The 27,615-nt window shown below is 46.8% G+C and overlaps 1 protein-coding gene across 1 annotated transcript in view; it reads left to right on the top strand.

Moving 5' to 3' along the window:
• LOC126285281 (glucose dehydrogenase [FAD, quinone]-like) overlaps nucleotides 1-5,977 on the top strand; it is a 98,181-nt gene extending 92,204 nt beyond the window's left edge. The window contains exon 8 of the mRNA XM_049984570.1: nucleotides 3,674-5,977. Coding sequence (XP_049840527.1) covers nucleotides 3,674-3,883 — 210 coding nt within the window. The 3' untranslated portion in view covers nucleotides 3,884-5,977. The remainder of the gene's footprint in view (nucleotides 1-3,673) is intronic.
• Nucleotides 5,978-27,615: the final 21,638 nt, after the last annotated feature.

Raw genomic sequence — 27,615 nt, 5'->3', positions numbered from 1 at the left:
TAGCTTACCTGCATTCCTATTTTTTTATTCATTATTAAACCTACTCCTGCATTACTCCTATTTGATTTTTTATTCATAACCCTGTATTCACCTGACCAAAAGTCTTGTTCCTCCTGCCACCGATCTTCATTAATTCCCACTATATCTAACTTTAACCTATCCATTTCCCTTTTTAAATTTTCTAACCTACTTGCCCGATTAAGGGATCTGACATTCCACGCTGCGACCCGTAAAAAACCAGTTTTCTTTCTCTTGATAACAACGGCCTCCTGAGTAGTCTCCGCCCGGAGATCCGACCGGAGGACTATTTTACCTCTGGAATATTTCACCCAAGAGGACGCCATCATCATTTAAACATACAGTAAAGCTGCATGCCGTCGGGAAAAATTACGGCTGTAGTTTCCCCTTGCTTTCAGCCGTTCGCAGTACCAAAACAGCAAGGCCGTTTTGGTTATTGTTACAAGGCCAGATCAGACAATCATCCAGACTGTTGCCCCTGCAACTACTGAAAAGGCTGCTGCCCCTCTTCAGGAACCACACGTTTGTCTGGCCCCTCAACAGATACCCCTCCGTTGTGGTTGCACCTACGGTGCGGGTATCTGTATCGCCGAGGCACGAAAGCCTTCCCATCAACGGCGAGGTCCATGGTTCATGGGGGGAGGCCTCATTCATATCATTCACTTATCATTCATCGCAGTCAGCAGTTCCTGTAATTCTTTTTAGTTTACTGAGGATAGCAAAGTCGTCAGGGTATGTTATTATCGATGTTCTTTCATTCTAAATTTTAATCCCATTCTTGAAATATTATTTTACATCCGTCGTTGCTTCTTCGATGTACAGATTTAAAAGTAGGGCCGAAAGAGAGAGCATTCCCGTCTTCCACCTTTTTTCATTAGAGTACTTCGTTCAAAGTCTTTCCCTTTTCCCTGTACCCTAAACTTATTTTGTTGAGAAATTCTAACGTCCTGTACCATTTTACATTGTCGAACTCTTTTCGTATGTAGACAAATCATATGAGGTGTGTCTTGACTTTCTTAAAAATCTTGCTCCACCACCCAGCACAATGTCAGATTGCCTCGCTGGTGTCTTTACTTTTCCTAAAGCGAAGATGATGGTCATCCAACAGATACTCAGTTTTCTTTAGCATTCTTCTGTATGTAATTCTTGTTAGCAAAATTGGATGCACGAATCGCTAAGCTGATTGTGCGATAGTCTCGCACTTACCTGCCGTCGATATCTTCGGGATTGTGTTTATGATGTTTTCTCGAAAGTCTGATGGTACGTCTCGAGTCTCAACTTGAGTAGTCATTTATTTGTCTCTTCCCACAACGATTTTAGCACTTCCCAAGGAATGTTATATATAATCTCTGTCTTATTTGACCGCAAGTCTTCCAGACGTCGGTTAAATTCTGGCTCTAATACTGGATCCCCTGTGATTTCTTATCGAAAACCATTTCTGCTCTATTACGTTATAACCCATATCCCCCTTCCGTCTTGTGGAGACCATCAGTGTGCTCTTTACAACTACCCGATAACGTCTTAGCACTTAAAAGTGCAGTTCCCAGTGCATCTCAATGTTGTGGCCCTTGCTTTTAATTTCACCGAAAATTGTTTTGATTACGCTGTATGCTGAATCAATCTTTCCGACGACCGTTTATTTTGCGATTTCTTCACATTTTTCTGCAGCCATTTCGTCTCAGCTTCCCCGCATTTCCACTTGATTTTATTCTAAGTAACTTACATCGCAGTGTTCCTGTCTTTCCATACACATTTTTTTATTTTCTTCTTCCGTCGATCAGTTGGAATATTTCTCCGCTTACCCATGGTTTCTTCGTAGTCACCTTCCTTGTACCTTCGTTTGTCTGTCAAAATTCTATGATTGTACTTTTCAGTGATGTGCATTCCTCTTCAACTGAACTGCTCACTTTGGTATTCATTATCGCAGTATTAATTGCTTTGCAGAAATTCGAAAGCATCTCAACATTCTTCCGTAATCCACTTCTTTCCACATTGATTCTTCCTGACGATTCTGCCTACTCATCGTCCTTACTAATTACTGATAATATCAGCTTCTAGTACACTTTACATGACTTCGGAATCTCTTCCTGACCATCACGTAATCCAGATGGAATATTCCCGTGTGTCCTGGTCTTTTCGAAGTACACCACTTCCCCTCGTGGTTTCTGTACCGTGTGGTCACACTCACTACCTGATATTTATTGCAGTACTACTGAATCCTTATATTCTACCGTAATTATACCTTCTCTTACTTTCACTGCTACAGCTTTCCAGTCATCTACGGTTATTACTTTCATCTCCTTCTATATACTGAAATAAACGTTCGCTGTCTTAATATATTTGTCCTAGCTCTTCGTCTTCGGCTTGTGAATTCGACACGTATCCCTGAACTACTTGTACGTTTTGGTTTGGTGTCGACTCTGATGAGAACAACCCTGTCTCTGAACTATTTACAGCGACTCACTCTCTGCCCTACTTTCGTAGTTATAACGAATACTTCCTCCGTTGTAACATTTTCTACTGCTGTTGATATTATCCTGTATTCATTCATCTACATCTACATCTACATTCGACCATTTCATACTATTTCTAAGCTGTGTCTTTCCATTTCCCTTTTCATATTTTCCTTATTTCCTTATCACGTTGAAACGTTCGACATTCCGCCCACCGACTAGTAGAATGTTACCCTCTCATTGACTATTCTGTCCTCATCTCACGCTCATGTTTACCTTCCCGCTGGTAATCCCCTCCCGGACATCCAGATGGGGGACCCATCCGAAATCTTTTGCAAAAGGACAGATCATCATGATACTTTTTCAATTACAGGCCAAACGTCCTGTGGATACGCGTTATGTGTCTTTAATCAAGTTGTTTCCACACCCTTCTGCATCCTCAAGCCGGTGATCATTGCCGATCCTTCCGCCTTGGGCCCATTTCCCGCCCCAAGGAAAAGAGGTTGCCCGCAAATTCATTCCTCTCCTCCGTCCTTTTTGACACCGCTGCTGACAGAACGAGGGTGACTCCTTATACCAGTAATCTTAGGCTGCCATTGCTGACGATTTTCATTTAAAATTTAAGCAGTGGGTGGGATCGAACGCAGGAAACACGAAGTTCCGATTACTACTGAGAGACGCTACCTGTATACCGCGGGTGTGTATTTCACTGTATGTACAAAACTACTTTTGATCACACAAGTGGACGGCACGGCCGTGGGGTCGGGGATTTGTCCGAAATTTTGTGTGGTGGAAGAGGACCCCTAACACCTCACGTGGCTAAAATATTAGGACGCACTACCGGGAAAATCCCGGAAAAAATCGATCCAAAGTTTCTTAGGTGCCGTATGAGTGTAAAATGTTAGTCCGTTGCCGAGCCGGGACTTGCCGAGTAGTGCGCACGTGAGCTGTCAGGGGGGTCCTCCTTCACCGCACAAAATGTCGGACAAATCCCCGACCCCACGGTCGTGCCGTCAGTAAACAACCAAACGGGCTAAGGAATGAAGAGGATTACAAAAAATAGTGATACATCGGCAGGAGGTTGCGGCGCCGGGATGAAATTTGAAATTGGCACCAGTCACTGTAATTACGTGCCTGCCCGCCTCGCCCGTACCTCGGACCTCAGGTAGTGCCTTCCCCTGAGACAGGCGACTCTGTTGCAGGCCGGCACGTGCAAGATGGGCCCCTCGTGGGACTACACGGCCGTGGTGGACGCCCGGCTGCGCGTCCACGGCGTGGCCGCGCTGCGCGTCGTCGACGCCTCCATCTTCCCGGAGGTGCCCAACGGCAACCCCGTGGCGCCCATCATCATGGTGGCCGAGAAGGCCGCCGACATGATCAAGGAGGACTGGCGGCGCGCGCACCAGCACTAGCATCTGGGCAGTCACTACTGCCGCTGCCGTTCCAATCACTTCCGTCATCACAGGGGTCGTCGGACTCGTCGCGGTCACCATCACCGTCGCCCTCCCCACTTCCCGTCGGCACCGTCCTTTCTCGACAGTTCAGATAACCTTCTCGTGGTGTTGCCAACCACGCCGCAGTCATCGTCGGAAACAGCACGACTCACCTCATCGTTACGATGAATATTATTCATTTAAATCCCGTCACTACTTGGAAAATAGAGAGGCAGTCTGTTTTACGGTTTAACGTTTTCTCATTCTAATACCTTGCTGTTGACCATATGGGTACGGGAGTTGCATCTGTATCTATGTTTATTCTTCGATACAGAACAGGTTTCATGATCAAACGGTGCTCGCTGTTCTGCTTCCAAATCTGTTCTTTTTCCGATCTCTCCAAGTATACGGTGACAGAAGCCAGAACTTCGGCCGATCAGATCTTCCAGCACTCATTACCCTTTTGTATTTCCCGTATCAGCTGATGGCAACAACGGCCTTGCCGCAGTGGATACACCCGTTCCAATCAGATCACCGAAGCTAAGCGCAGTCTGGCGTGGCCTGCACTTGGATGGGTGACCATCCGGGCCGCCATGCGCTGTTGCTATTTTTCTGGGTGCACTCAGCCTCGTGATGCCAATTGAGGAGCTGCTCGACCGAATAGTAGCGGCTCCGGTCAAAGAAAACCATCATAACGACCGGGAGAGCGGTGTGCTGACCACACGCCCCTCCTATCCGCATCCTCAGCTGAGGATGATACGGCGGTCGGATAGCCCCTGTAGGCCACATGTGGCCTGATGACGGAGTACTACTTACTTTTTTTATCAGCTGATACTTTTTTTACAATTTTCAGCACAACTGCAATGTCATTCTAAATTTTATTTAAATTAATTTTTCTAGGAAGGTGGGAATTAGGGAGAGAGGGAGAGATTTCCGTTTCACACAAACACAATGGAGTACCAAGCTATCTTCATGTACAATGGGCGACTTCTAATCTTGCTATAGTTGTAGAATACCAAATAATCAAAGTTGTTGCAAAAATTAAACACTTAAGTACAACGCAAAAATCAAACAGGCTCACTCTGAAAAATATCTCTCGCAACTACAAAGAAGCTAGTAAATTCTAATCACGAGATAAGAAACAATTTGCGGGAGTTTATTCATCCAACAGTTCACCATTATACGGCCATACAGTCTCAAAAACGTTACTATTTCGCTTTTTCAGTCGACAGGAAAAAACGAAATTTCTCGAAATGGGTGTTGCTCTTAAGGCTACTACGGGTTTGTTTACAACGGCTTATATACAATGATATAAGCCACACTACCAGAAGGACACAGCTTTCCTACGACAGACAATTATTTAACAGGATACATCACACAGTTATTACAATCATTTGGAACTTTTTAGTCATAAAATAATAATCCAGAAAGTAGCTATTCAGTTTTCTGCATAATACTGCAGGTATACAGAGAACTACGAAAAATTGCATTAAGGTAAAAAATGTAAAAGTAATGACATAAAATAAATAGTCTTTCTGAAACGAAATATTTCGATTACACACAATTTTGGAAATGATTTGACAATTTAGTTTACAAGTGAAATGGGTGAGCGACGGGATTAAATACAGACAGTACGGAAATACTTTAAGCTTTTTAAGTGTACTTGCTCAGCACAATATATGTTGTTCCTCAGTCATGGAAAGTGCCATTATCAACGGCTGTGAAAGTGTTCCTTCACGTCTCATTAGAAATTTTTCCTACTAACAGTTGTACGACAGCAATGTGTGTGACTGTGTCGTATCTGCAGGCTGTTAAATGTTGTGCTGTTGAATGTGGTGATATCTAATCATCATTGAAGCAGGTCAAAGTAAAAATAAAGCATTGTTATAAATGAAAAACGTGTGTCCCCTACATCGAGTCCAGCCTTGGACACTAGTTTAGCGGGTAGCACCTCAACTCCAATTTGATGGACACTGTTATGACTGAAAGAACACCGAAGTGCACATGGATTGACGGAAGCAGCACCACGCGTAAAAGATTAACTTTACATCGTTGAAGAACTTTCAAACTGAACCACCATAAAGAGACGTATACGGTACAAAGTTCGGACAGGAAATTTTTGTAATGTATTCAAAATATTTTTCAGAAGTTCCCAGTAAGATCAAGTAGGGAGGAATGTGTATATTTTTACCACTACCTTTCGTATCACGCAAACGTGGCAGAACTTGCAGCAGACGTCGTGACAATGTTGTTTTTTTCGACCTGCTACACGTCACAACACTAATCGTCACAATGGACAGTTTTACTCGTCGTTCAGCTACTCCTCGTTCCCCCTGCGATTAATACCATTCTAAAACTGACGCTCAGAAGAACTTAATTTTGGTGGCCTTGAGAAGTATTTTTGCTGTCGTATTCAGGAAAACGCGCGCTCCTGGGCTGCTGTCCAAAGAACTCCAGGAGGAATTGTTTAAATTTGCTGTCTTATCTCCGAGATTATTGTAATTCAGGTCCAAGATATCCTCAATAACAACTACTTCAGATTTCCTAAATGACGTATGTGTTACCATTTTACTCGCATATGCTGCACTACTGGTTGTCTTTCTCGAGTGGAGCCATCTACATACCGTTTAGAACTTTGAGGCCAAAAACGTTAATTCATTTCTGTTCACCTGTTGAATAAAAAGTTTATTTTTCCTGCCACATAACAGTGCTGTAAAATGGGAGAATATTTTTTTCGTTGAGTTTTTATGGCCTGTGTTAATATTTGCGGTTAACACCGCTTACTTACTTTGACTGGTCAGCGATACCACCACTCCCTTTCTTTTTTTTGTCACATCCATACATGCAATCATCAGACTTCCTTTCGTCGCAGGATAATAAAAGAACGCCGCACTAACTTCACATTACTTACTGACTCACCTATACTTTTATGCAAATGTCCTTGGACTGAATGAGAGGTTCGCCTACTACAGTGAGAAATCCTACATCGACGTCACCTATTTTGGAACACACAAAGAAGGTGCAATTTTTACGAACTTACAAAGGAGTTGACCACTAACAGGTGCGATAGAAGCCTTGACCAAGCAATTAAAACCATTATACTTTGGTTTCTGATTGATCACTGCGTATTTATTTGAAGAACAAACTGATCCATAACAGGTAGGAAGGAAAAGAATCGGCGTAATTGGCTCAAGCTGCAGATACGGTATCAGCCTGCAGATACGATACAACAGTCTATAAATCTATTGATCTCATTTTGTACAAATGTTTACACATAATATTTGGTGGAAGCTGTATTTAATTTCAAATACTAATAAATATTTTTTCAATAAAATGTTCAGCATTTTACATCCTGTCTCATACTAGCAATGTAAGAGTAAAGAAATGATAAATTTGATGCAATGTAGCACGCATCAGTATGGATTTCGAAGATGAAAGGGAATGAAGGGTTTGTTCTGTAAAAATCTGGAACTGACATCGTCTGCTTTTAAAAGAATGACAGCAGGACTCAACAGCTATAATCTCAAGATGCACTACTCGGTGTGAAATTCTTGCCATGTATGAATATTATGCAAAAAGTGCAGGAGCATCAAAGCAGGGTATAACTGGAAGATAATTCTGCAAGACACAAGCTCATGTCGTGACCTGTCCTCCACATTTAATTTTTTTTTCATAATTTCCGTCAGTTATTTAAGGTAAATCTCGGGCTACGCGGGCACAACACTTTTCCTCTCCCATCGTTTCCAAATCCTAGCTTGTGTTCCATCCCTAACGATCTCGTAGTGGACGGGACGATGAACCCTATCTCCTTTTTCTTACTTTCAATGTCTTATTCTTTTTTTAATTACTGCTGTTAGAAGTAAACACCAAGCAGCCTGGAAAATTATTACATAAATGGAGCATCTGATGTTTAAGAGGACACAGTAGCCGATAATAGACCACAATAACAATTTTTTAGATTATTTAAAGACAAATTTTAAATAGAGAGACAAATACGCTATTTCGTTCATAAGTGATTTTATGACATATTTTGGTTATAAGGTGTCTTCCAAAAGGTAACACGCAAGCTATATCTAGGTGTGGCACTAGGACCTGTCAGGCAGATCACGATAAGGAACAAATCCTCAATGTAGCAATGCACAAGAAATCACATGTGCAGGTTGCGCCTCATACAACTAGAATTGTCCTCAACCAGGAGGCTGGTACTTTGTTACGCGTGGACCTACTGGAGATGGACTCCAAACCACGGTGCAGTCCAGTATTTTTCATACATACGAATCGTTGCCAGACGCCAAGGACAGAAAAATTTACGACCGAGTAAGAACTGGGCTTCGAAATTTTGAATGTATAGTCTCAATTTTGCCGCTTGGACAGAAAAACAACTGATGACTGCTGAAGTAGAGAAGATGTAAAATAAAACGAAAAGCATTTCTGAAACAGAGGAATTTGTTAACATACACCATGATACAAGTTTGTATGTTAGATAGTCTCTTATGAAGGTATCTGAAGTGCAGCCTCATGAAGGAATGAAACGGACTACAAGTAGTTCAGAGAAGGAGAGAACAGAAGTTTTTGAAACGTGGTGCTACAAAAGAATGCTGAGAACTGAGTGTGTAGCTCCTAGAAATATTAATGAAGTACTGATTCGAATTCGGGAAAAAAGAAATTTATAGCACAGATTGACTAAAAGAAGTGATCAGTTGATGGAACACATCCTGTTGCCTGAAGGAATCAAGGAATCACCAATTTGACAGTGGAGAGAAGAGTGTGTGAGTGTGTGTGTGTGTGTGTGTGTGTGTGTGTGTGTGTGTGGAGGGGGAGAGGGTGGCAAAAATTTTAGAGGAAGAGCAAGGGATGGACATCCTGTTGCCTGAAGGAATCACCAATTTGACAGTGGAGAGAAGAGCGTGTGTGTGTGTGTGTGTGTGTGTGTGTGTGTGTGTGTGTGTGTGTGTGTGTGTGTGTGTGTGTGTGGAGGGGGGAGAGGGTGGCAAAAATTTTAGAGGAAGAGCAAGGGATGGACATCCTGTTGCCTGAAGGAATCACCAATTTGACAGTGGAGAGAAGAGCGTGTGTGTGTGTGTGTGTGTGTGTGTGTGTGTGTGTGTGTGTGTGTGTGTGTGTGTGTGTGTGTGTGGAGGGGGGAGAGGGTGGCAAAAATTTTAGAGGAAGAGCAAGGGACGGGACGAAACAGCAAACGCGTCAAACTGATGCAGGACACAAAGAGGCTTGCACAGGACAGAGCTGCGTCAAAGCAGTCTTCGGACTGTACGTTTTTGGCAGTGGTAAAATGGACGTTTAGATTCAAAGAGTTCATACCACTCTACGTCCAGTATGAAATGTGTTCAGAATTAGACGAACAGCGAAGGTGTTCCGGTATGTGAAGGAAACGAACTCTGAAGTACAGGTGGTCGTCCCAATCGTGGTATTGCATGAATGTGAGACCTGGAGTACTGTGAATCAACATTTCCATAATTTCCTCTTTACTGAGCTAGAAGGCTTATGGAAAAGATTTTGATCAGGACACGATACACTCAGTGTAGAAATAAGGAACAATGACAGTTGTTCTTAACGAAATACACAATAGCCTCAACGCCTTAGGCCTATATTGAGTCCTCAGCCCACGACTTTACAGTGGCCCGCAAACTTTCCCTACATTATTCCCAGGGAAAGAAGACCATCAACTATAAACAGGCCAACAGAACGGTGGAGCGATGGACTTTGCAATGTTCTGTTACAAGTAGGCAAACAGAGGAACAGAAATAGGACGCAGGGGAGGAAGATCTTCCGTAATTGCGTGTGCTCTCCTTGGAATGTTCGCGATGATTGTTACACCTTACAGCAAAAACGATTATGATAAGTTACTTAAGCAATTTATTTATCCAAAAAAAACAATAATTGACTAACCTTTAAGCCAAATTTCCAAAAATTCTAGTGCAGGTTTCAATAAACTTTTCAACTTTCTTAGAAGCATTCTGTGTAACTTGTCACTGAAAAAAATCATGGTATTTTGCGAACGTAGCGGAGTTCTTGAGATGAGTGTGTGTCTCTCGCCCTTCTGTGAATCTTTGCAGCTGATAATGAAAACTATCCACATATTCTTCCTTAAGATCGCACTCGCGAATACCCTGTGTGATTTAATCTTCTTGTGAAACGCAGACGGACGTATCCTTTACTCTGTTATGAATCACTCTTTGGGTCATCTCTACAAGTGACATTCCGACTGTCCAACATTGGTTTCTCAGTTCGACAACATTTCCTACAGGTAAGAGTACGACAATATTCCATATTGTCACCTTCCACAAGACGAGCTGCAGCTGTAACTGACAGCTTATTCTATCTCGTACCATAAAGTCTGACTCGCGGCGGCTGTTTTGTTTAGTAAACGAGGTTTAGTGAGGTTTTACGTTAAGCTTCCTTCATAAAATTCACAAAGTGGTCGCTTGATCTTAATGCAGTGCAGCCATGAAACACTATTAGCATCAACGACATCAAACACGAGAACGGAAAGAACCCCATATGAGCTTGAGTTTTTAATAACATCATCTACAAGACCAATGATGTCAAGCTTTATAGACATTTACACTGAGCAGCCAAAGAAACTGGTACAGGCAAACGTAAACAAATACAGAGAGATGTAAACAGGCAGAATACGACGCTGTGGTCGGCAACAAGTGTCTGGCGCAGTTGTTAGTTCGCTTACTGCTGCTGCAACGGCAGATTATCAAGATTTATTAAGCGAGTCTGGTGGTGTAAGCGGCGCACGAGCGATGCGACGCAGCATCTCCGAGATAGCGATGAAGTGGGGATTTCACCGTACAAACATTTCACGACCGTACCGTTAATATCAGGAATCCAGTAAAACATCAAATCTCCCACATCGCTGGGCCGGAAAAAGATCCTGCATGAACGGGACCAACGACGACTGAAAAGAATCGTTCAACGTGACAGAGGTGCAACCCTTCCGCAAATTGCTGCAGATTTGAATGCTGGGCCCTTAAGAAGTGTCAGCGTGCGAACCATTCAACGAAACATCAGCGATACGGGCTTTCAGAGCCGAAGGCCCGCTCGAGTACCTTTGATGACTGCACAACACAACGCTTTACATCTGGCCTGGGCCCGTCAACACCGACATTGGCCTGTCAAAACATGTCGCCTGGTCGGACGAGTCTCGTTTCAAATTGTATCGAGCGGATGGACATGTACAACCTCATGAATCCATGTACCCTGAATTTCAGCAGGGGACTGTTCAAGCTGCTGGAGGCTCTGTAGTGGTGTGGGGCATTTGTAGTTGGAGTGATGCGGGACCCCTGGTACGTCTAGATAAAACTCTGACGGGTGACACGTACGTAAGCATCCTGTATGATCACCTGCATCCATTCATGTCCACTGTGCATTCCGACGGACTTGGGCAATTCCAGCAGGACACTGCGACACCCCACACGTCCAGCATTGCTACAGAGTGGCTCCAGGAACACTCTTCTGAGTTTAAACACTTCAGCTGGCCACCAAACTCCCCGGACATGAGCGTTATTGAGCATTTTGTATGCCTTGCAACGTGCTGATCAGAAGAGATGTCCACCCCTCGTACTCTTACGGATTTATGGACAGCCCTGCAGGATTCACGGTGTCAGTTCCCTCCAGCACTGCTTCAGACATTAGTCGAGTCTATGCCACGTCGTGTTGCAGTACTTCTGCATGCCCTGGGGGCCCTACACGATGTTAGTCAGGTGTACTTCTTTGGCTCTTCAGTGTATGAAAGAAAAGATTTTCTAAGATCATACAGATTATTTGGAAGAAGTTGAAAAAAGTGAAGAGAAGCTATCATCACTTTCAAAATGTACACAACACTGTATACTGAACGTTAGTCCCTATGACAGCTTATATGTTGGTGCTCCACAATTTACACAATCTGACTGCGGTAAACTGGCGCTGCAGCGTTCGTTTTTCGCCAGTCAGTGTAGATGGTGCCAGTTAAGCAAAAGAAAATTCCTGTAATTGGCACGTTTATTTACAAATGTAAGAGGACTTCGGAATTATTCTTTGTGTGAGAGCGCTTGTCATTTTCGCACAATTTAGTTATGTGCATCGTGATACATTGTCTACCTCCCAACATTTGCGAGTGCCGCCAAGACTCGTTGTACGTTGTCAGTTGTGAGCTGAGTTTGTGCTTACAGAAACTATTGGGAAGAATATCCTCATTCAGGAACAATCGCTCCCTGCTTTCATCGTATATGTGGATGAAAAAGATATATTTTTGAGAGTTTTCTTAAGTTACGTGTATAACTTATTTCGGTGTAAATCAGCGTTTACGTTTACAGTTATTGCATGTAAGTAACATATCACGTCACATCAGTTTCCCCTTTTTACATCAGTGTTTACTGTCTGCATTTATCGTAAATTAACGCTATTGTCAAATTTGTTACTGACGATAATCGCAGAAACGTTTCAGAGAAACGGTACATTTTGTACCAAGTTCTTCTGTAGTCGTAAAAGGGAATCTCATTTTGGCTGTTAACCGCTTCAGTTCTAAAAGACTACTGCAATAGTTGTAGCATGTCAGAGTCATAAATTAAAAGAGAATCAACAAGCTTAGTTTAAAATAATTTGTTTACCATTCTTTGAAATACTGCACCAGCCACGATGCAGCCCCACTGTGTTTGCTGTTCTCGGGCACGGAATGATTTAGTTACTGTTTGCAAGCAACACTTCACAAAATAAACAAAGGCCACAAACTCAGTCTTTATGAAGAATTGGAAATTTTCATTCTTAACAGGAAACATGGACAGCACTAAACGAAAAAGTTGAGAGTGGCAATGAGTTTCTTTAAGACCTTCGCAGATATACTACATGATGTACTACCACTCTTTCCACTTTCTTCTTCCCAAGAGACCTTCAATAAAAGATAATTCCCAAAGCACTGTACAGAAACAGTAAGAATTAAATTATGTTGATCCTAAGACAACAAGGTTGTGTTTTTTATTTATTTTTTATTTGTGATTTTACTGTCATGTATTGGCAACAGTAATGCTTGTAACAAATTATTGGTTCGTGATCTGTGGGAAAAATTGAATGGAAGATGAGTGTTTGTGGCGAACCGCAGGAGTGTGTGCACTGGAACAGATTGTAAGCAACTCTGTCACCGTTTAAAATTTATAATCTTAGCGCCATTTTACGCTATCACGTGCCTGTTACAAATTTTGAAGCAAAGTGAAACCACAACATAAAATGGTTGCATCCAGATAGCAAAAATGCAACACAATACCATTGTTTCACTTAAAGATGAGAGTACAAATTATCGAAACGAGTCGTCGGATAAAATAAAAAGAGCGACTGACCAAATACATGTTTTATTTGAACTTTTATTATTCTTAAACAGCTGTAAATCGCCTCTTTACTACTATAAAACAACTGGAAGCTGCTGCAAATAGGTGCGTTGGGTGGGCTACCGAGAGCCATTTATCACGGATATCACAGGTTCTTCAAGAACCGCCATCTCCTCTGCAAACTGTCTCTTCTGCAGGAAGTACAGTCTCGTCCTCTTGACTGTGAGCAGCGTTCAATGGAATTTCTAAGCTTCCTGTAGAGGGGAGACGGAAAGCAACGAGAACTCAGGATGTTAGACACTTCCGCCTAGCCAACAACACTGATATGCTGTCTTCCACAAAAACTGTATCTGAGCCACTGATAGTGACATCACCTATTGGTAAATGTGCTGCGTCCCATGTCAAGGTGAGACAAACGCAAAAGGGTTGGGGGCTATTAATCGTCTTGAGTTCAAATGTGAGGCGAATAGAGGGAAACGGCAGCAAGGGATGGTAAAGCACGAGTGTGGCTAAGAGCACCATCCTCGCTACTGAGCGAACAGGCTGCAACAAGCTGCAATTTGGAGCGCACGTTGGGACAAACCATGCCTGTCTTCTCAACTCTGTAGTCATACTCGAATAATTTCCTGCGAGGAGGTGCAGGACATCAACCTTGCTCATGGAATTTCAACGAAGCTCACAAGCTGCAGCACTGTGCCCAGAGAAGATCGTGGCCCTTAGTTCGGGTCCGACTGTATGGTCTGGACCAGACACTACCAAGCTTCTGTCTCAAGCTAGGTTGTGACTTCCTAGAATTGCGCCATTGCCTTGAGAACGGTAGAGTCCCTCTAAATGAATCAGATGCACACTACACATCACAGGCTCCTAGGCTCCTAATCACGTAACTCTGTGTGTGTGTGGGGTACACACAACGGTTTTTAGATATCCGGAATGAGCTATGAGTGTAAGATCAAAAGAAATGAGCCCCACCCCCTCCCATAGATGAGAGTATTAATATCCAAGTGGTTAACTGCCGAAGTATTCAGAATACAACGTCGGAGTTTGATGCGCTCAAAAAAGTGAAGTTTATAGAATATCGTAATACCGAAAACTGGCTAAACGTCTAAACTGACAACAGTGAGATTTCTGGCAAAACTTTTAGCATATGCTAAAAGGGTAGGGTAATGGCAGATCGAGGTGATGTATGTATTTGTCGCAGCAGGCAAAAAACTCAAATCCACCGAGATAGAAACAGAAACAGCATCCAAAATAGTTTGGACATCGGGGGTTGGCATAAAATTATACCTGTATCCTCATGTCGATCACCAGACTCACATCCTGATCTAATCAAGAACTTCAGAGAGCACCTCATTTCTTTAGTACGTGAGTTCCCCAGTCATACTGCAATCATCAGAGGAGACTTTCATCATCTAACAATCTACAGAGGCAACTACGGTTTTGTTAGTGATAGCCCTGCCAAACATTACTAAATACCTTCTCTAAACACTATCATCTCTTTGAGAATCTCAACTCTTAAACTGGTATCAGTGACCATGAAGCAGTTGTAGCAAAATGGTTACTAGAATTCGAAGGGCAACTAAAACATGCAGAAAGATTTAGATGTTCAGTAAGCTAGATAAAGAAGCAGTAGTGTCATATTTCAATAACCACTTGAAGCTTTTAGTACAGGACAGGGGTATGCGGAGGAACCACGGCTCAAATTTAAAAGAATAGTTGACGATGCACTGGATGGATATGTACCTAGTGGAACAGTTTGTGACGGAAGGAAGTCTCCGAGGTATACGGTCACTGTAAAGAAACTTATAAAGAAACAGAGACTACAGCGTAATAGATATAAAACAAAGCATACGGTTATCAATAGCGAGATCCCAAATGAAACGCGTTTGGCTGTTAAGAGGACGATGCGTGAACTCATCAATGATTACTATAGAAGAAGTATGTCTAAAGATCTTGCACAGCCCGGAGAAATCTTGGTCGAATATGAAAGCTGTTAGTGGGAACCAAAGTTGGTGCCCAGACACTCGTAGACGAGAGACGAACAGAAACTGAGCAATAGCTGAAATGTCGAACTGCACTTTAAAATGCCCCTTTACAAAGGAAAACTCAGGGGTAATGCCCCAATTTAACTCTTGTACCACTGCAAGGATAAGTGGAAAAGATATTAGTGTAGCGGCGTTGAGAAACATCCGAAATCGTTAAAACTGAACAAAACCTCGGAGAACGATAGAATCCCTATCATATGCTATGCCGAAATTGCGGCTGAGTTAGCTCCTCTTTGAACCATAATATACTATGGATCCCTCAAACCAAAAAACCGTGCCGATAGGTTGAAAGCAATCTCAGGTCACCTCCGTTGACAAGAAATTTCTCAGAAGTGATCCACAAAACTACCATCCAAGATGCTTGACATTCTTTTGTTGTAGTATCTTACAACATATTCTGAGCTCAAACTTAATTAAGTATGTCGAACAGAATGACCTCCTCCATACCAACGAGTATGGATTCCGAAAGTACTCATCACGTGAAACCCAACTCGCGCTTTTCTCTAATGACATTCTGAAAGCCAAGGATCGAAGAAGCAACACAAATGCAGTGTTTCTTGACTAAGAAAGGCACCTGACTGAGTAGCACACTTACTCTTGTATGATCATATGAGGTATCAGGCGAAATTTGTGACTGGACTGGGAATTTCTCAGTGGGGAGAACACAGTGTGTTACCTTGGATTGAGATGTAGAAGAAACTTGAGGTGCGCTCCAGTGAAGTGTGTTGGGACTCTTTCTGTTCATGTTTTATATTGATGAACTTTTCAGACGAAATTAATAGTAAACTCACACTTTTCGCAGATAATACAACTATTTACAGGATGACTTTTTACTTTGAGGCAACTAAACATCTCGAAAACGAAGCATGTATGAAAAAAACATTCTAGGTGAAAATTAATACTACTAAAGCGGACATCTGTCTCTGTTAGAACTGGTCATCCCGTAGCTACCCCTCCTGCATTGACGGCGTCAACTTTGTATTTTCAAATGCGAACCGCCTCTCCTCTATTTTTATTGCATATTCGGATTCTATGCCAAAAAATACATACGGTTTACCCAAACCACAATTTCCCATTTGTCGTAGATAGCGGTATAATTGACAACTATCAAGAGTGAGAGCTTTTGAGATTAAGAACAGACGAATTTCATTCTAAATTTCATTTACGATGTAAATGTAAACCTTTAGGTTAGAATACTTGATACTGATGTTCAAGCGTTACTTAAGTATTGCAAATGTGATTTTACAGCACAAATAATATGGCGAGACATGGGGATTTCCGCTAAATAAGCTACTTGTATGGTAAAGTAGTTTTCCGTTCCCTACGGGGTAGTTGCGGTGAGTCCCGACTCCATCGGAACGCTGGATTTCGATGGCCGGACCCCGCCATGAGGGCGACTGATTTCGGTGTGTGTTTCCATCCAACCGCCGTAACTCTCGCGATGGCCGCGACGCAGCTACCGGTGGAATACAAACGACAACCATTACAACAAGGTAACACGTCCATGAAGTGACAGTGGCAGGTGTACCTGCCACGGATACTCAGCGAAATCAGGCGCCCCAATGGCGAGAGGCACGGCGGCTCACCGAAATCAAGCGTCCCGATGGCAACAGAACTGTTACATCCACGCCGTTGTTCCTCGGTCACGCTACACGTAGTTCCTAACCACACACTGAAACGGCTAACCATTCCATACTATACAATCAAATTTGCAACATTACAGTACATTTCGAACGTAAATATGAACCATTAGAAAGCAAAGGTTTACATTTGCACCGTAAATAAAATGAAGAATCAAACACGTCGGTTCTTAATTGCAATAACATACACATTTGATATCCGGCGATTACAGCGCCATCTACCACGAATGGAAAACAATGGTTTAAGTAAAACTTACGTATTGTATGGCGTACAATCCGAATACGCAATAAAAGTGGAGGGTTCCCATTTGACAACACAAAGCTGATCCCGCCCATCTGGAGGTGGCCACTTGTAGCAAAGACAGATGTCCCCTTTCCTAATACTAACTTTTCACCTAGAACATTTTTTTCGTACGAGTTCGAGATATTTGGTTGTTTCAAGTTCAAACACACACTGTATATTGAAGTATTGTCTGAAAAGAGCTGCAAAAATACTCAGTCATACCTTGATAAGACTTCATTGTGGTGCAAAATTTGGTAACTTGCATTAAGTATTCACAAGTGTAAAATTGTGCTCTTCACAAAACTAAAAACGTAATGTCGTATGACTTCAGTATTAATGAATCACAGTTGGGGTTCAGACAACTCATTCATTTACGTGTGTTTAAGAGTTTGTACAAGTATGAAACGGAACGAGCTTATAAGGTCAGTAGTAGGTACTGTAAACCATGTGGCAGATTTCGATTCAGTCGTAGGATACTAGGAAAATGCAGTCATTCACGAAGAAGAACTCTCCTACAATGTGGCTCAAATATGTGGGACTTGTGCCAAACAGAACTAAAAATGGATATTAAACGGATGCTGTCACGAAGATGCTGCAAGAACTGAACTGACAGACGCTTGAAGATCGAGCAAAACTGTCTTATAAAACTCTACAACCAACTTTAAGCGATAAGTATAGGGGTATTCTAGAATTCCGTATCTATCGATCCCGTACGGATCGCGAAGCCAAGATTAAACTACTTACATCGTGAGAGAGGTGTTTTAGCAGTCATTCTTCCCGAGCACCATTCGTGAATGAAACGCGAAAAAGTCGTGAGAACTGGTGCAATAGGACGTACTCACAGCAATGCACTTCACAGTGGTTTGCAGAGCGCAATGTAGATGCAATAGAGCCAGTTACCTCGCTCTACGAATATAGGAAACCTAGGAGTGGAGTATTACAAAGAGACAAGTAACTATGTAAACTCTACACGTTGCGTCATTCGGTTCAGTTCTCCATTCTTTCAAACATCGTTCCCAGAACACTGGACAGTGGACACGCGCGTATCCGCTGCTGGTGACCCAACATTAGCAGTTTAGGCCTTCTTGTACAGGTGGCAGCACTCACCGGCGCGCTCTGCTGCCACTGGCGGCAGAAGTGGGAACTCTACTACTTCCGTCGTCACTGCAATACTTGACTGAAACTTTGTTATGCTCCTATTAGTGAATGAATCAACATTTTACTGTACGCGGCAGAACTCTGCCGTTATCCACACGCTCATTTTGCCATAAAAATGTTCCAACTTGTTTGGTGAAAGACCAACATTTATGCCTGTTCTTGCTAAAATAGTTACTCTTTCAGGAACGTTGTTGGTTTAAGATTAAGAAGAACAACTTAACACAGGTTACAGTTATTAGTAACCAAAATTCCCGTAAAGCTGTAACAGTACAAGGAATGACATAAAAAAGTCGCAAATAACAGAAAAGCTCTGACAAGTAAGAGGTACTGGAAATAGTAAATACAGCTGTTCTACACAACAGCATAATGTCTCGGAAAAACTGGTGGACATCTGAAAGAATTAATTTGTTCAAAGCACGACAGATAATTTACACGGTAGAACAAGAAATTATCTGTTCATCTGATGCGGATATTTGCAAGTCTAGTTAGTCTACACAGCTTTAACTAGGAATGTCGTCGTTTAATGAAATCCAAATCGCACGGAGAAGTTATATGCTTAAATGCAGTGCAGTGGAGTGGAGTGCAGTGTTGTGTGCGGCAGAAAAAGTCACCACGCCTGCGAGACGGCATCGGAACAAATTGTGGGAACGACGAGTGGTGTCCCTGGCATGTGTGTCAACGCCAAAAAACTGTAGTGAAATGCACGAAAACCTGCATGGGATTGACTCTAGGTGGAGGGACAAACAGTTTAGCTTCGAAATAAATAAAAAGGACACTGCGTGTAAATTGCGGAAAGAACCAAAACGTGAAGGTCTCATTACAGGTTTGGTGATCAGTTACTGGATATGCAGGAATATCCGTCTGGAGTGACGTGAAGTACAACTGTTTCGTAGGAAAAGCGGGTGCCAGGCTGACGTTCATCGGAAAACTTCTAAGGAAACGTACACGGTCCAGTCACACCGCGTATGCTCGACGTCAACGTGCAATAACCATTCACACGCGGCAGGTGGCACCACCGGCAATGGACGGAACCGGAGGACGTGGGAAACACTGCAGTCACTGTTCTAATGTAGAAATGAAGCGATTTACCTGACGTCCAAAAGGGTACGATCACTGGGACAACCCTGGAAGCACTTCCGAAACCGCCGAATTTATTAAGTGTTCGCGGGCCGCCGAGGTTAAAGTATACCGTGGGTGGCAAAACGACGCTATTCGAAACCGGCTCCGAGGCAACTGAGGAGCACCATAAGCGGCAGACGACATGGAGACGTGGACACGAACGGGCGAGTAGACAAGCAACTGGCGAGCAACTGATCATCCAAGTCAACTAAAGGGCTACCGACACCGATTCCTCAGCGATCGTTCAGCACACGCTGCGGCTTCTGCGCCTCTGCATCAAGCGCCTGCTTCGTGCACCCACGGTTCCTCCACTGAGAGGCGACAGCTGGTTTCTTCAAGTGAACCTTGTTTTGTCCTCCATTCGCGTGGAACGTCTGAAACCAAACATCCAGCAACAATCGTCGGAATGGTACAGACGGGAGGATGGAGCGTTACGGTTTTTGTGGGTTTCCTCGGGTGGTGCCGTCATTCCCCGAGATACAAGGGACCGACACATTAGTGTCTCCACCTCTAAATGTCGTTTGCTTCTCCTTAGCACGGTGCCATCTAGCAGCAGGACTATCTACATCGATACTTTGCAAATCACATTTAAGTGCCTGGCACAGGGTTCATCGAACTACCTTCACAATTCTCTATTATTCTAATCTCGTATAGCGCGCGGAAAGAATGAACACCTATATCTTTCCGTACGAGCTCTGATTTCCCTTATTTTATCTTGGTGATCGTGCCTCCCTATGTAAGTTGATGTCAACAAAATATTTTCGCATTCGGAGAAGAAAGTCGGTCATTGGAATTTCGTGAGAAGATTACGTCGCAACGAAAAACGCCTTTCTTTTAATGATGTCCATCACAAATCCTGTATCATTTCTGTGACACTCTCTCCCATATTTCGCGATAATACAAAACGTTCTGTTTTTCTTTGAACTTTTTAGATGTTTTCCGTCAGTCCTATCTGGTAAGGATCCCACACTGTGCAGCAGTATTCTAAAAGAGGACGGACAAGCGTAGTGCAGGCAGTCTCCTTAGAAGGTCTGTTACATTTTCTAAATGTCCTGCCAATGAAACGCAGTCTGTGGTTAGCCTTCCTCATAACATTTTCTGTGTGTTCCTTCCAACTTAAGTTGTTTGTAATTCTAATACCTAGGTATTTAGTAGAATTTACGGCTTTTAGATTAGACTGATTTATCGTGTAACCGAAGTTTAACGAGTTCCTTTTAGCACTCATGTGGATGACCTCACACGTTTCGTTATTTAAGGTCAACTGCCGCTTTTGCCACCATTCCGATATTTCTTCTAAATCGTTTTGAAGTTTGTTTTGATCTTCTGATGACTTTATTGGTCGATAAACGACAGCGTCATCTGCAAGCAAGTGAACACGGCTGCTCAGATTGTGTCTCAAATCGTTTATATAGATAACGAACAGCAAAGGGCCTATAACACTACCTTGGGGAACGCCAGAAATCACTTCTGTTTTACTCGATGACTTGCCGTCAATTACTACGAACCGTGACCTCTCTGACAGGAAATCATAAATCGAGTCACATAACTGAGACGATATTCGATAAGCACCCAATTTCACTACGAGCCGCTTGTGTAGTACAGTGCAAAAGCCTTCCGGAAATCCAGAAATACGGAATCGATCTGAAATCACTTGTCAATAGCACTCAGCACTTCATGTGAATAAAGAGCTAGTTGTGTTTCACAAGAACGATGTTTTCTAAACCCATGTCGAACGTGTGTCAATAGACCTATTTCTTCAAGGTAATTCATAATGTTCGAACACAATGTCTGTTCTAAAATCCTGCTGCATACCGACGTTAACGATATGGGCCTATAATTTAGTCGATTACTCCTACTACCTTTCTTGAATATTGGTGTGACCTGTGCAACTTTCCAGTCTTTGGGTACGGATCTTCCGTCGAACGAACGGTTGTATATGATTGTTAAGTATGGAGCTAATGCATCAACCTAGTTGGTATACAGTCTGGACCAAAGGACTTGCTTCTCTTAAGTGATTTAAGTTGCTTCACTACTCCGAGGATATTTACTTCTACGTTACTCATGTTGGCAGCTGTTCTCGATTCGAATTGTGGAATATTTACTTCGTCGTCTTTTGTGAAGGCATTTCCGAAGGCTGTGTTTAGTAATTCTGCTTTGGCAGCACTGTCTTTGATAGTATCTCCATTACTATCGCGTGAGAAGGCATTGATTGTTTCTTGCCCCTAACATACTTCACATACGACCAGAATCCCTTTGGATTTTCTGCCAGGTTTCGAGACAAAGTTTCTTTGTGAAAACCTGTTATAAGCGTCTCGCATTGAAATTTCGAGCTTCTGTAAAAATCGCCAATCTTGGGGATTTTGCGTCAGTTTAAATTTGGCAAGTTTGTTTCGTTGTTCCTGCAACAGTGTTGTTAACCGTTTTGTGTACCAAGGAGGATCAGCTCCGTCGTTTGTTAATTTATTTGGTATAAATCTCTCAATTGCTGCCGATACTATTTCTTTGAATTTATGCGACTTTTGGTCTACACTTATATTATTAATTTACAGTGAGTGGAGATTGTCTCTCAGGAAGGCGTCAAGCGAATTTTTATCTGCTTCTTTGAATAAGTACATGTTTCGCTTATTTTTCGAGGATTTGGGGATTACAATATTCAATCTCGCTATGACAACCCTGTGTTCGCTATTCCCTGAATCGGTTTTGATGCTCGTTATTGACTCGTGATTAGTTGTTGCTAAGCGGTGAAGTGTGTTTTGGAAACCGTTTATTATTCGCGTGGGCTCATAAACTAACTGCTCGAAATAATTTTCAGAGAACGCGTTTAGGAACGTACAACAAAGCTCGCAGTGTACGTGTGTGGTTCGAAGAGCACCAAGATGACTTTATCGTGTTCCACCAGCCACCAAAAGCCACGGATTAAAACCCAGTCGAGGATGTGTGGGATCACTTCGACAGGGCTGCTCGCGCCACGGACCCTCAGCCGTGAAACACAGCGCAGGTGACCACGGCAGTGGAGTCGGTTGGCACGTCTCCGCGTCCATGTCGGTGCCTTCCGGGACCTCACGGACCCTCTTCTTGCCCAGCTCCGCATCCCTGTCGGTGCCTTCCGGGACCTCACGGACCTTCTTCTTGCCTGGCTCCGCATCCCTGTCGGTGCCTTCCGGGACCTCACGGACCCTCTTCTTGCACGTCTCCGCGTCCATGTCGGTGCCTTCCGGGACCTCACGGACCTTCTTCTTGCCTGGCTCCGCATCCCTGTCGGTGCCTTCCGGGACCTCACGGACCCTCTTCTTGCCCAGCTCCGCATCCCTGTCGGTGCCTTCCGGGACCTCACGGACCCTCTTCTTGCCTGGCTCCGCATCCCTGTCGGTGCCTTCCGGGACCTCACGGACCCTCTTCTTGCCCAGCTCCGCATCCCTGTCGGTGCCTTCCGGGACCTCACGGACCCTCTTCTTGCCCAGCTCCGCATCCCTGTCGGTGCCTTCCGCGACCTCACGGACCTTCTTCTTGCCTGGCTCCGCATCCCTGTCGGTGCCTTCCGCGACCTCACGGACCTTCTTCTTGCCTGGCTCCGCATCCCTGTCGGTGCCTTCCGGGACCTCACGGACCCTCTTCTTGCCCAGCTCCGCATCCCTGTCGGTGCCTTCCGCGACCTCACGGACCTTCTTCTTGCCTGGCTCCGCATCCCTGTCGGTGCCTTCCGGGACCTCACGGACCCTCTTCTTGCCCAGCTCCGCATCCCTGTCGGTGCCTTCCGGGACCTCACGGACCCTCTTCTTGCCTGGCTCCGCATCCCTGTCGGTGCCTTCCGGGACCTCACGGACCCTCTTCTTGCCCAGCTCCGCATCCCTGTCGGTGCCTTCCGGGACCTCACGGACCCTCTTCTTGCCCAGCTCCGCATCCCTGTCGGTGCCTTCCGGGACCTCACGGACCCTCTTCTTGCCTGGCTCCGCATCCCTGTCGGTGCCTTCCGGGACCTCACGGACCCTCTTCTTGCCCAGCTCCGCATCCCTGTCGGTGCCTTCCGGGACCTCACGGACCTTCTTCTTGCCTGGCTCCGCATCCCTGTCGGTGCCTTCCGGGACCTCACGGACCCTCTTCTTGCCCAGCTCCGCATCCCTGTCGGTGCCTTCCGCGACCTCACGGACCTTCTTCTTGCCTGGCTCCGCATCCCTGTCGGTGCCTTCCGGGACCTCACGGACCCTCTTCTTGCCTGGCTCCGCATCCCTGTCGGTGCCTTCCGGGACCTCACGGACCCTCTTCTTGCCCAGCTCCGCATCCCTGTCGGTGCCTTCCGGGACCTCACGGACCCTCTTCTTGCCCAGCTCCGCATCCCTGTCGGTGCCTTCCGGGACCTCACGGACCCTCTTCTTGCCTGGCTCCGCATCCCTGTCGGTGCCTTCCGTGACCTCACGGACCTTCTTCTTGCCTGGCTCCGCATCCCTGTCGGTGCCTTCCGGGACCTCACGGACCCTCTTCTTGACCAGCTCCGCATCCCTGTCGGTGCCTTCCGCGACCTCACGGACCTTCTTCTTGCCTGGCTCCGCATCCCTGTCGGTGCCTTCCGGGACCTCTCGGACCCTCTTCTTGCCCAGCTCCGCATCCCTGTCGGTGCCTTCCGGGACCTCACGGACCCTCTTCTTGCCTGGCTCCGCATCCCTGTCGGTGCCTTCCGGGACCTCACGGACCCTCTTCTTGCCCAGCTCCACATCCCTGTCGGTGCCTTCCGGAACCTCACGGACACTCTTCTTGCCCAGCTCCGCATCCCTGTCGGTGCCTTCCGGGACCTCACGGACCTTCTTCTTGCCTGGCTCCGCATCCCTGTCGGTGCCTTCCGGGACCTCACGGACCCTCTTCTTGCCCAGCTCCGCATCCCTGTCGGTGCCTTCCGCGACCTCACGGACCTTCTTCTTGCCTGGCTCCGCATCCCTGTCGGTGCCTTCCGGGACTTCACGGACCCTCTTCTTGCCCAGCTCCGCATCCCTGTCGGTGCCTTCCGGGACCTCACGGACCCTCTTCTTGCCTGGCTCCGCATCCCTGTCGGTGCCTTCCGGGACCTCACGGACCCTCTTCTTGCCCAGCTCCGCATCCCTGTCGGTGCCTTCCGGGACCTCACGGACCCTCTTCTTGCCCAGCTCCGCATCCCTGTCGGTGCCTTCCGGGACCTCACGGACCCTCTTCTTGCCCAGCTCCGCATCCCTGTCGGTGCCTTCCGCGACCTCACGGACCTTCTTCTTGCCTGGCTCCGCATCCCTGTCGGTGCCTTCCGGGACCTCACGGACCCTCTTCTTGCCCAGCTCCGCATCCCTGTCGGTGCCTTCCGCGACCTCACGGACCTTCTTCTTGCCTGGCTCCGCATCCCTGTCAGTGCCTTCCGGGACCTCACGGACCCTCTTCTTGCCCAGCTCCGCATCCCTGTCGGTGCCTTCCGGGACCTCACGGACCCTCTTCTTGCCTGGCTCCGCATCCCTGTCGGTGCCTTCCGGGACCTCACGGACCCTCTTCTTGCCCAGCTCCGCATCCCTGTCGGTGCCTTCCGGGACCTCACGGACCCTCTTCTTGCCCAGCTCCGCATCCCTGTCGGTGCCTTCCGGGACCTCACGGACCCTCTTCTTGCCTGGCTCCGCATCCCTGTCGGTGCCTTCCGCGACCTCACGGACCTTCTTCTTGCCTGGCTCCGCATCCCTGTCGGTGCCTTCCGGGACCTCACGGACCCTCTTCTTGCCCAGCTCCGCATCTCTATCGGTGCCTTCCACGACCTCACGGACCTTCTTCTTGCCTGGCTCCGCATCCCTGTCGGTGCCTTCCGGGACCTCACGGACCCTCTTCTTGCCCAGCTCCACATCCCTGTCGGTGCCTTCCGCGACCTCAAGGACACTCTTCTTGCCCAGCTCCGCATCCCTGTCGGTGCCTTCCGCGACCTCACGGACCCTCTTCTTGCCCAGCTCCGCATCCCTGTCAGTGCCTTCCGGGACCTCACGGACCCTCTTCTTGCACGTCTCCGCATCCCTGTCGATGCCTTCTGGGACCTCACGGACCCTCTTCTTGCACGTCTCCGCTTCCATGTCGGTGCCTTCCGGTACCTCACAGACCCTCTTCTTGCCCGGCTCTGCATCCCTGTCGGTGCCTTCCGGTACCTCACAGACCCTCTTCTTGCCTGGCTCTGCATCCCTGTCGGTGCCTTTCGGGACCTCACAGACCCTCTTCTTGAACGTCTCCGCGTCCATGTCGGTGCCTTCCGGGACCTCACAGACCTTCTTCTTGCCTGGCTCCGCATCCCTGTCGGTGCCTTCTGGGACCTCACGGACCTTCTTCTTGCCTGGCTCCGCATCCCTGTCGGTGCCTTCCGGGACCTCACGGACCCTCTTCTTGCCCAGCTCCGCATCCCTGTCGGTGCCTTCCGCGACCTCACGGACCCTCTTCTTGCCCAGCTCCGCATCCCTGTCGGTGCCTTCCGGGACCTCACGGACCTTCTTCTTGCCTGGCTCCGCATCCCTGTCGGTGCCTTCCGGGACCTCACGGATCCTCTTCTTGCCCAGCTCCACATCCCTGTCGGTGCCTTCCGCGACCTCAAGGACACTCTTCTTGCCCAGCTCCGCATCCCTGTCGGTGCCTTCCGCGACCTCACGGACCCTCTTCTTGCCCAGCTCCGCATCCCTGTCAGTGCCTTCCGGGACCTCACGGACCCTCTTCTTGCACGTCTCCGCATCCCTTTCGATGCCTTCTGGGACCTCACGGACCCTCTTCTTGCACGTCTCCGCTTCCATGTCGGTGCCTTCCGGTACCTCACAGACCCTCTTCTTGCCCGGCTCTGCATCCCTGTCGGTGCCTTCCGGTACCTCACAGACCCTCTTCTTGCCTGGCTCTGCATCCCTGTCGGTGCCTTTCGGGACCTCACAGACCCTCTTCTTGAACGTCTCCGCGTCCATGTCGGTGCCTTCCGGGACCTCACAGACCTTCTTCTTGCCTGGCTCCGCATCCCTGCCGGTGCCTTCCGGGACCTCACGGACCCTCTTCTTGCCCAGCTCCGCATCCCTGTCGGTGCCTTCCGGGACCTCACGGACCCTCTTCTTGCCCAGCTCCGCATCCCTGTCGGTGCCTTCCGGGACCTCACGGACCCTCTTCTTGCCCAGCTCCGCATCCCTGTCGGTGCCTTCCGCGACCTCACGGACCCTCTTCTTGCCCAGCTCCGCATCCCTGTCGGTGCCTTCCGCGACCTCACGGACCCTCTTCTTGCCCAGCTCCGCATCCCTGTCGATGCCTTCTGGGACCTCACGGACCCTCTTCTTGCCCAGCTCCGCATCCCTGTCGGTGCCTTCCGGGACCTCACGGACCCTCTTCTTGCACGTCTCCGCATCCCTGTCGATGCCTTCTGGGACCTCACGGACCCTCTTCTTGCACGTCTCCGCGTCCATGTCGGTGCCTTCCGGTACCTCACAGACCCTCTTCTTGCCCGGCTCTGCATCCCTGTCGGTGCCTTTCGGGACCTCACAGACCCTCTTCTTGAACGTCTCCGCGTCCATGTCGGTGCCTTCCGGGACCTCACAGACCTTCTTCTTGCCTGGCTCCGCATCCCTGTCGGTGCCTTCCGGGACCTCACGGACCCTCTTCTTGCCCAGCTCCGCATCCCTGTCGGTGCCTTCCGGGACCTCACGGACCCTCTTCTTGCCCAGCTCCGCATCCCTGTCGGTGCCTTCCGGGACCTCACGGACCCTCTTCTTGCCCAGCTCCGCATCCCTGTCGGTGCCTTCCGGGACCTCACGGACCCTCTTCTTGCCCAGCTCCGCATCCCTGTCGGTGCCTTCCGGGACCTCACGGACCCTCTTCTTGCACGTCTCCGCATCCCTGTCTATGCCTTCTGGGACCTCACAGACCCTCTTCTTGCACGGCTTTACGTCCCTGTCGGTGCCTTCCGGGACCTCACAGAGCCTCTTCTTGCACGGCTCCACGTCCCTGCCGGTGCCTTCTGGGACCTCACGGACCCTCTTCTTGCACTTCTCCGCGTCCATGTCGGTGCCTTCCGGTACCTCACAGACCCTCTTCTTGCCCGGCTCTGCATCCCTGTCGGTGCCTTCCGGTACCTCACAGACCCTCTTCTTGCCCGGCTCTGCATCCCTGTCAGTGCCTTTCGGGACCTCACAGA

The sequence above is a fragment of the Schistocerca gregaria genome, chromosome 8 (assembly GCF_023897955.1).
Source record: "Schistocerca gregaria isolate iqSchGreg1 chromosome 8, iqSchGreg1.2, whole genome shotgun sequence".
Taxonomy (NCBI): domain Eukaryota; kingdom Metazoa; phylum Arthropoda; class Insecta; order Orthoptera; family Acrididae; genus Schistocerca; species Schistocerca gregaria.
This window is presented reverse-complemented; position numbering and strand designations above follow the sequence as displayed.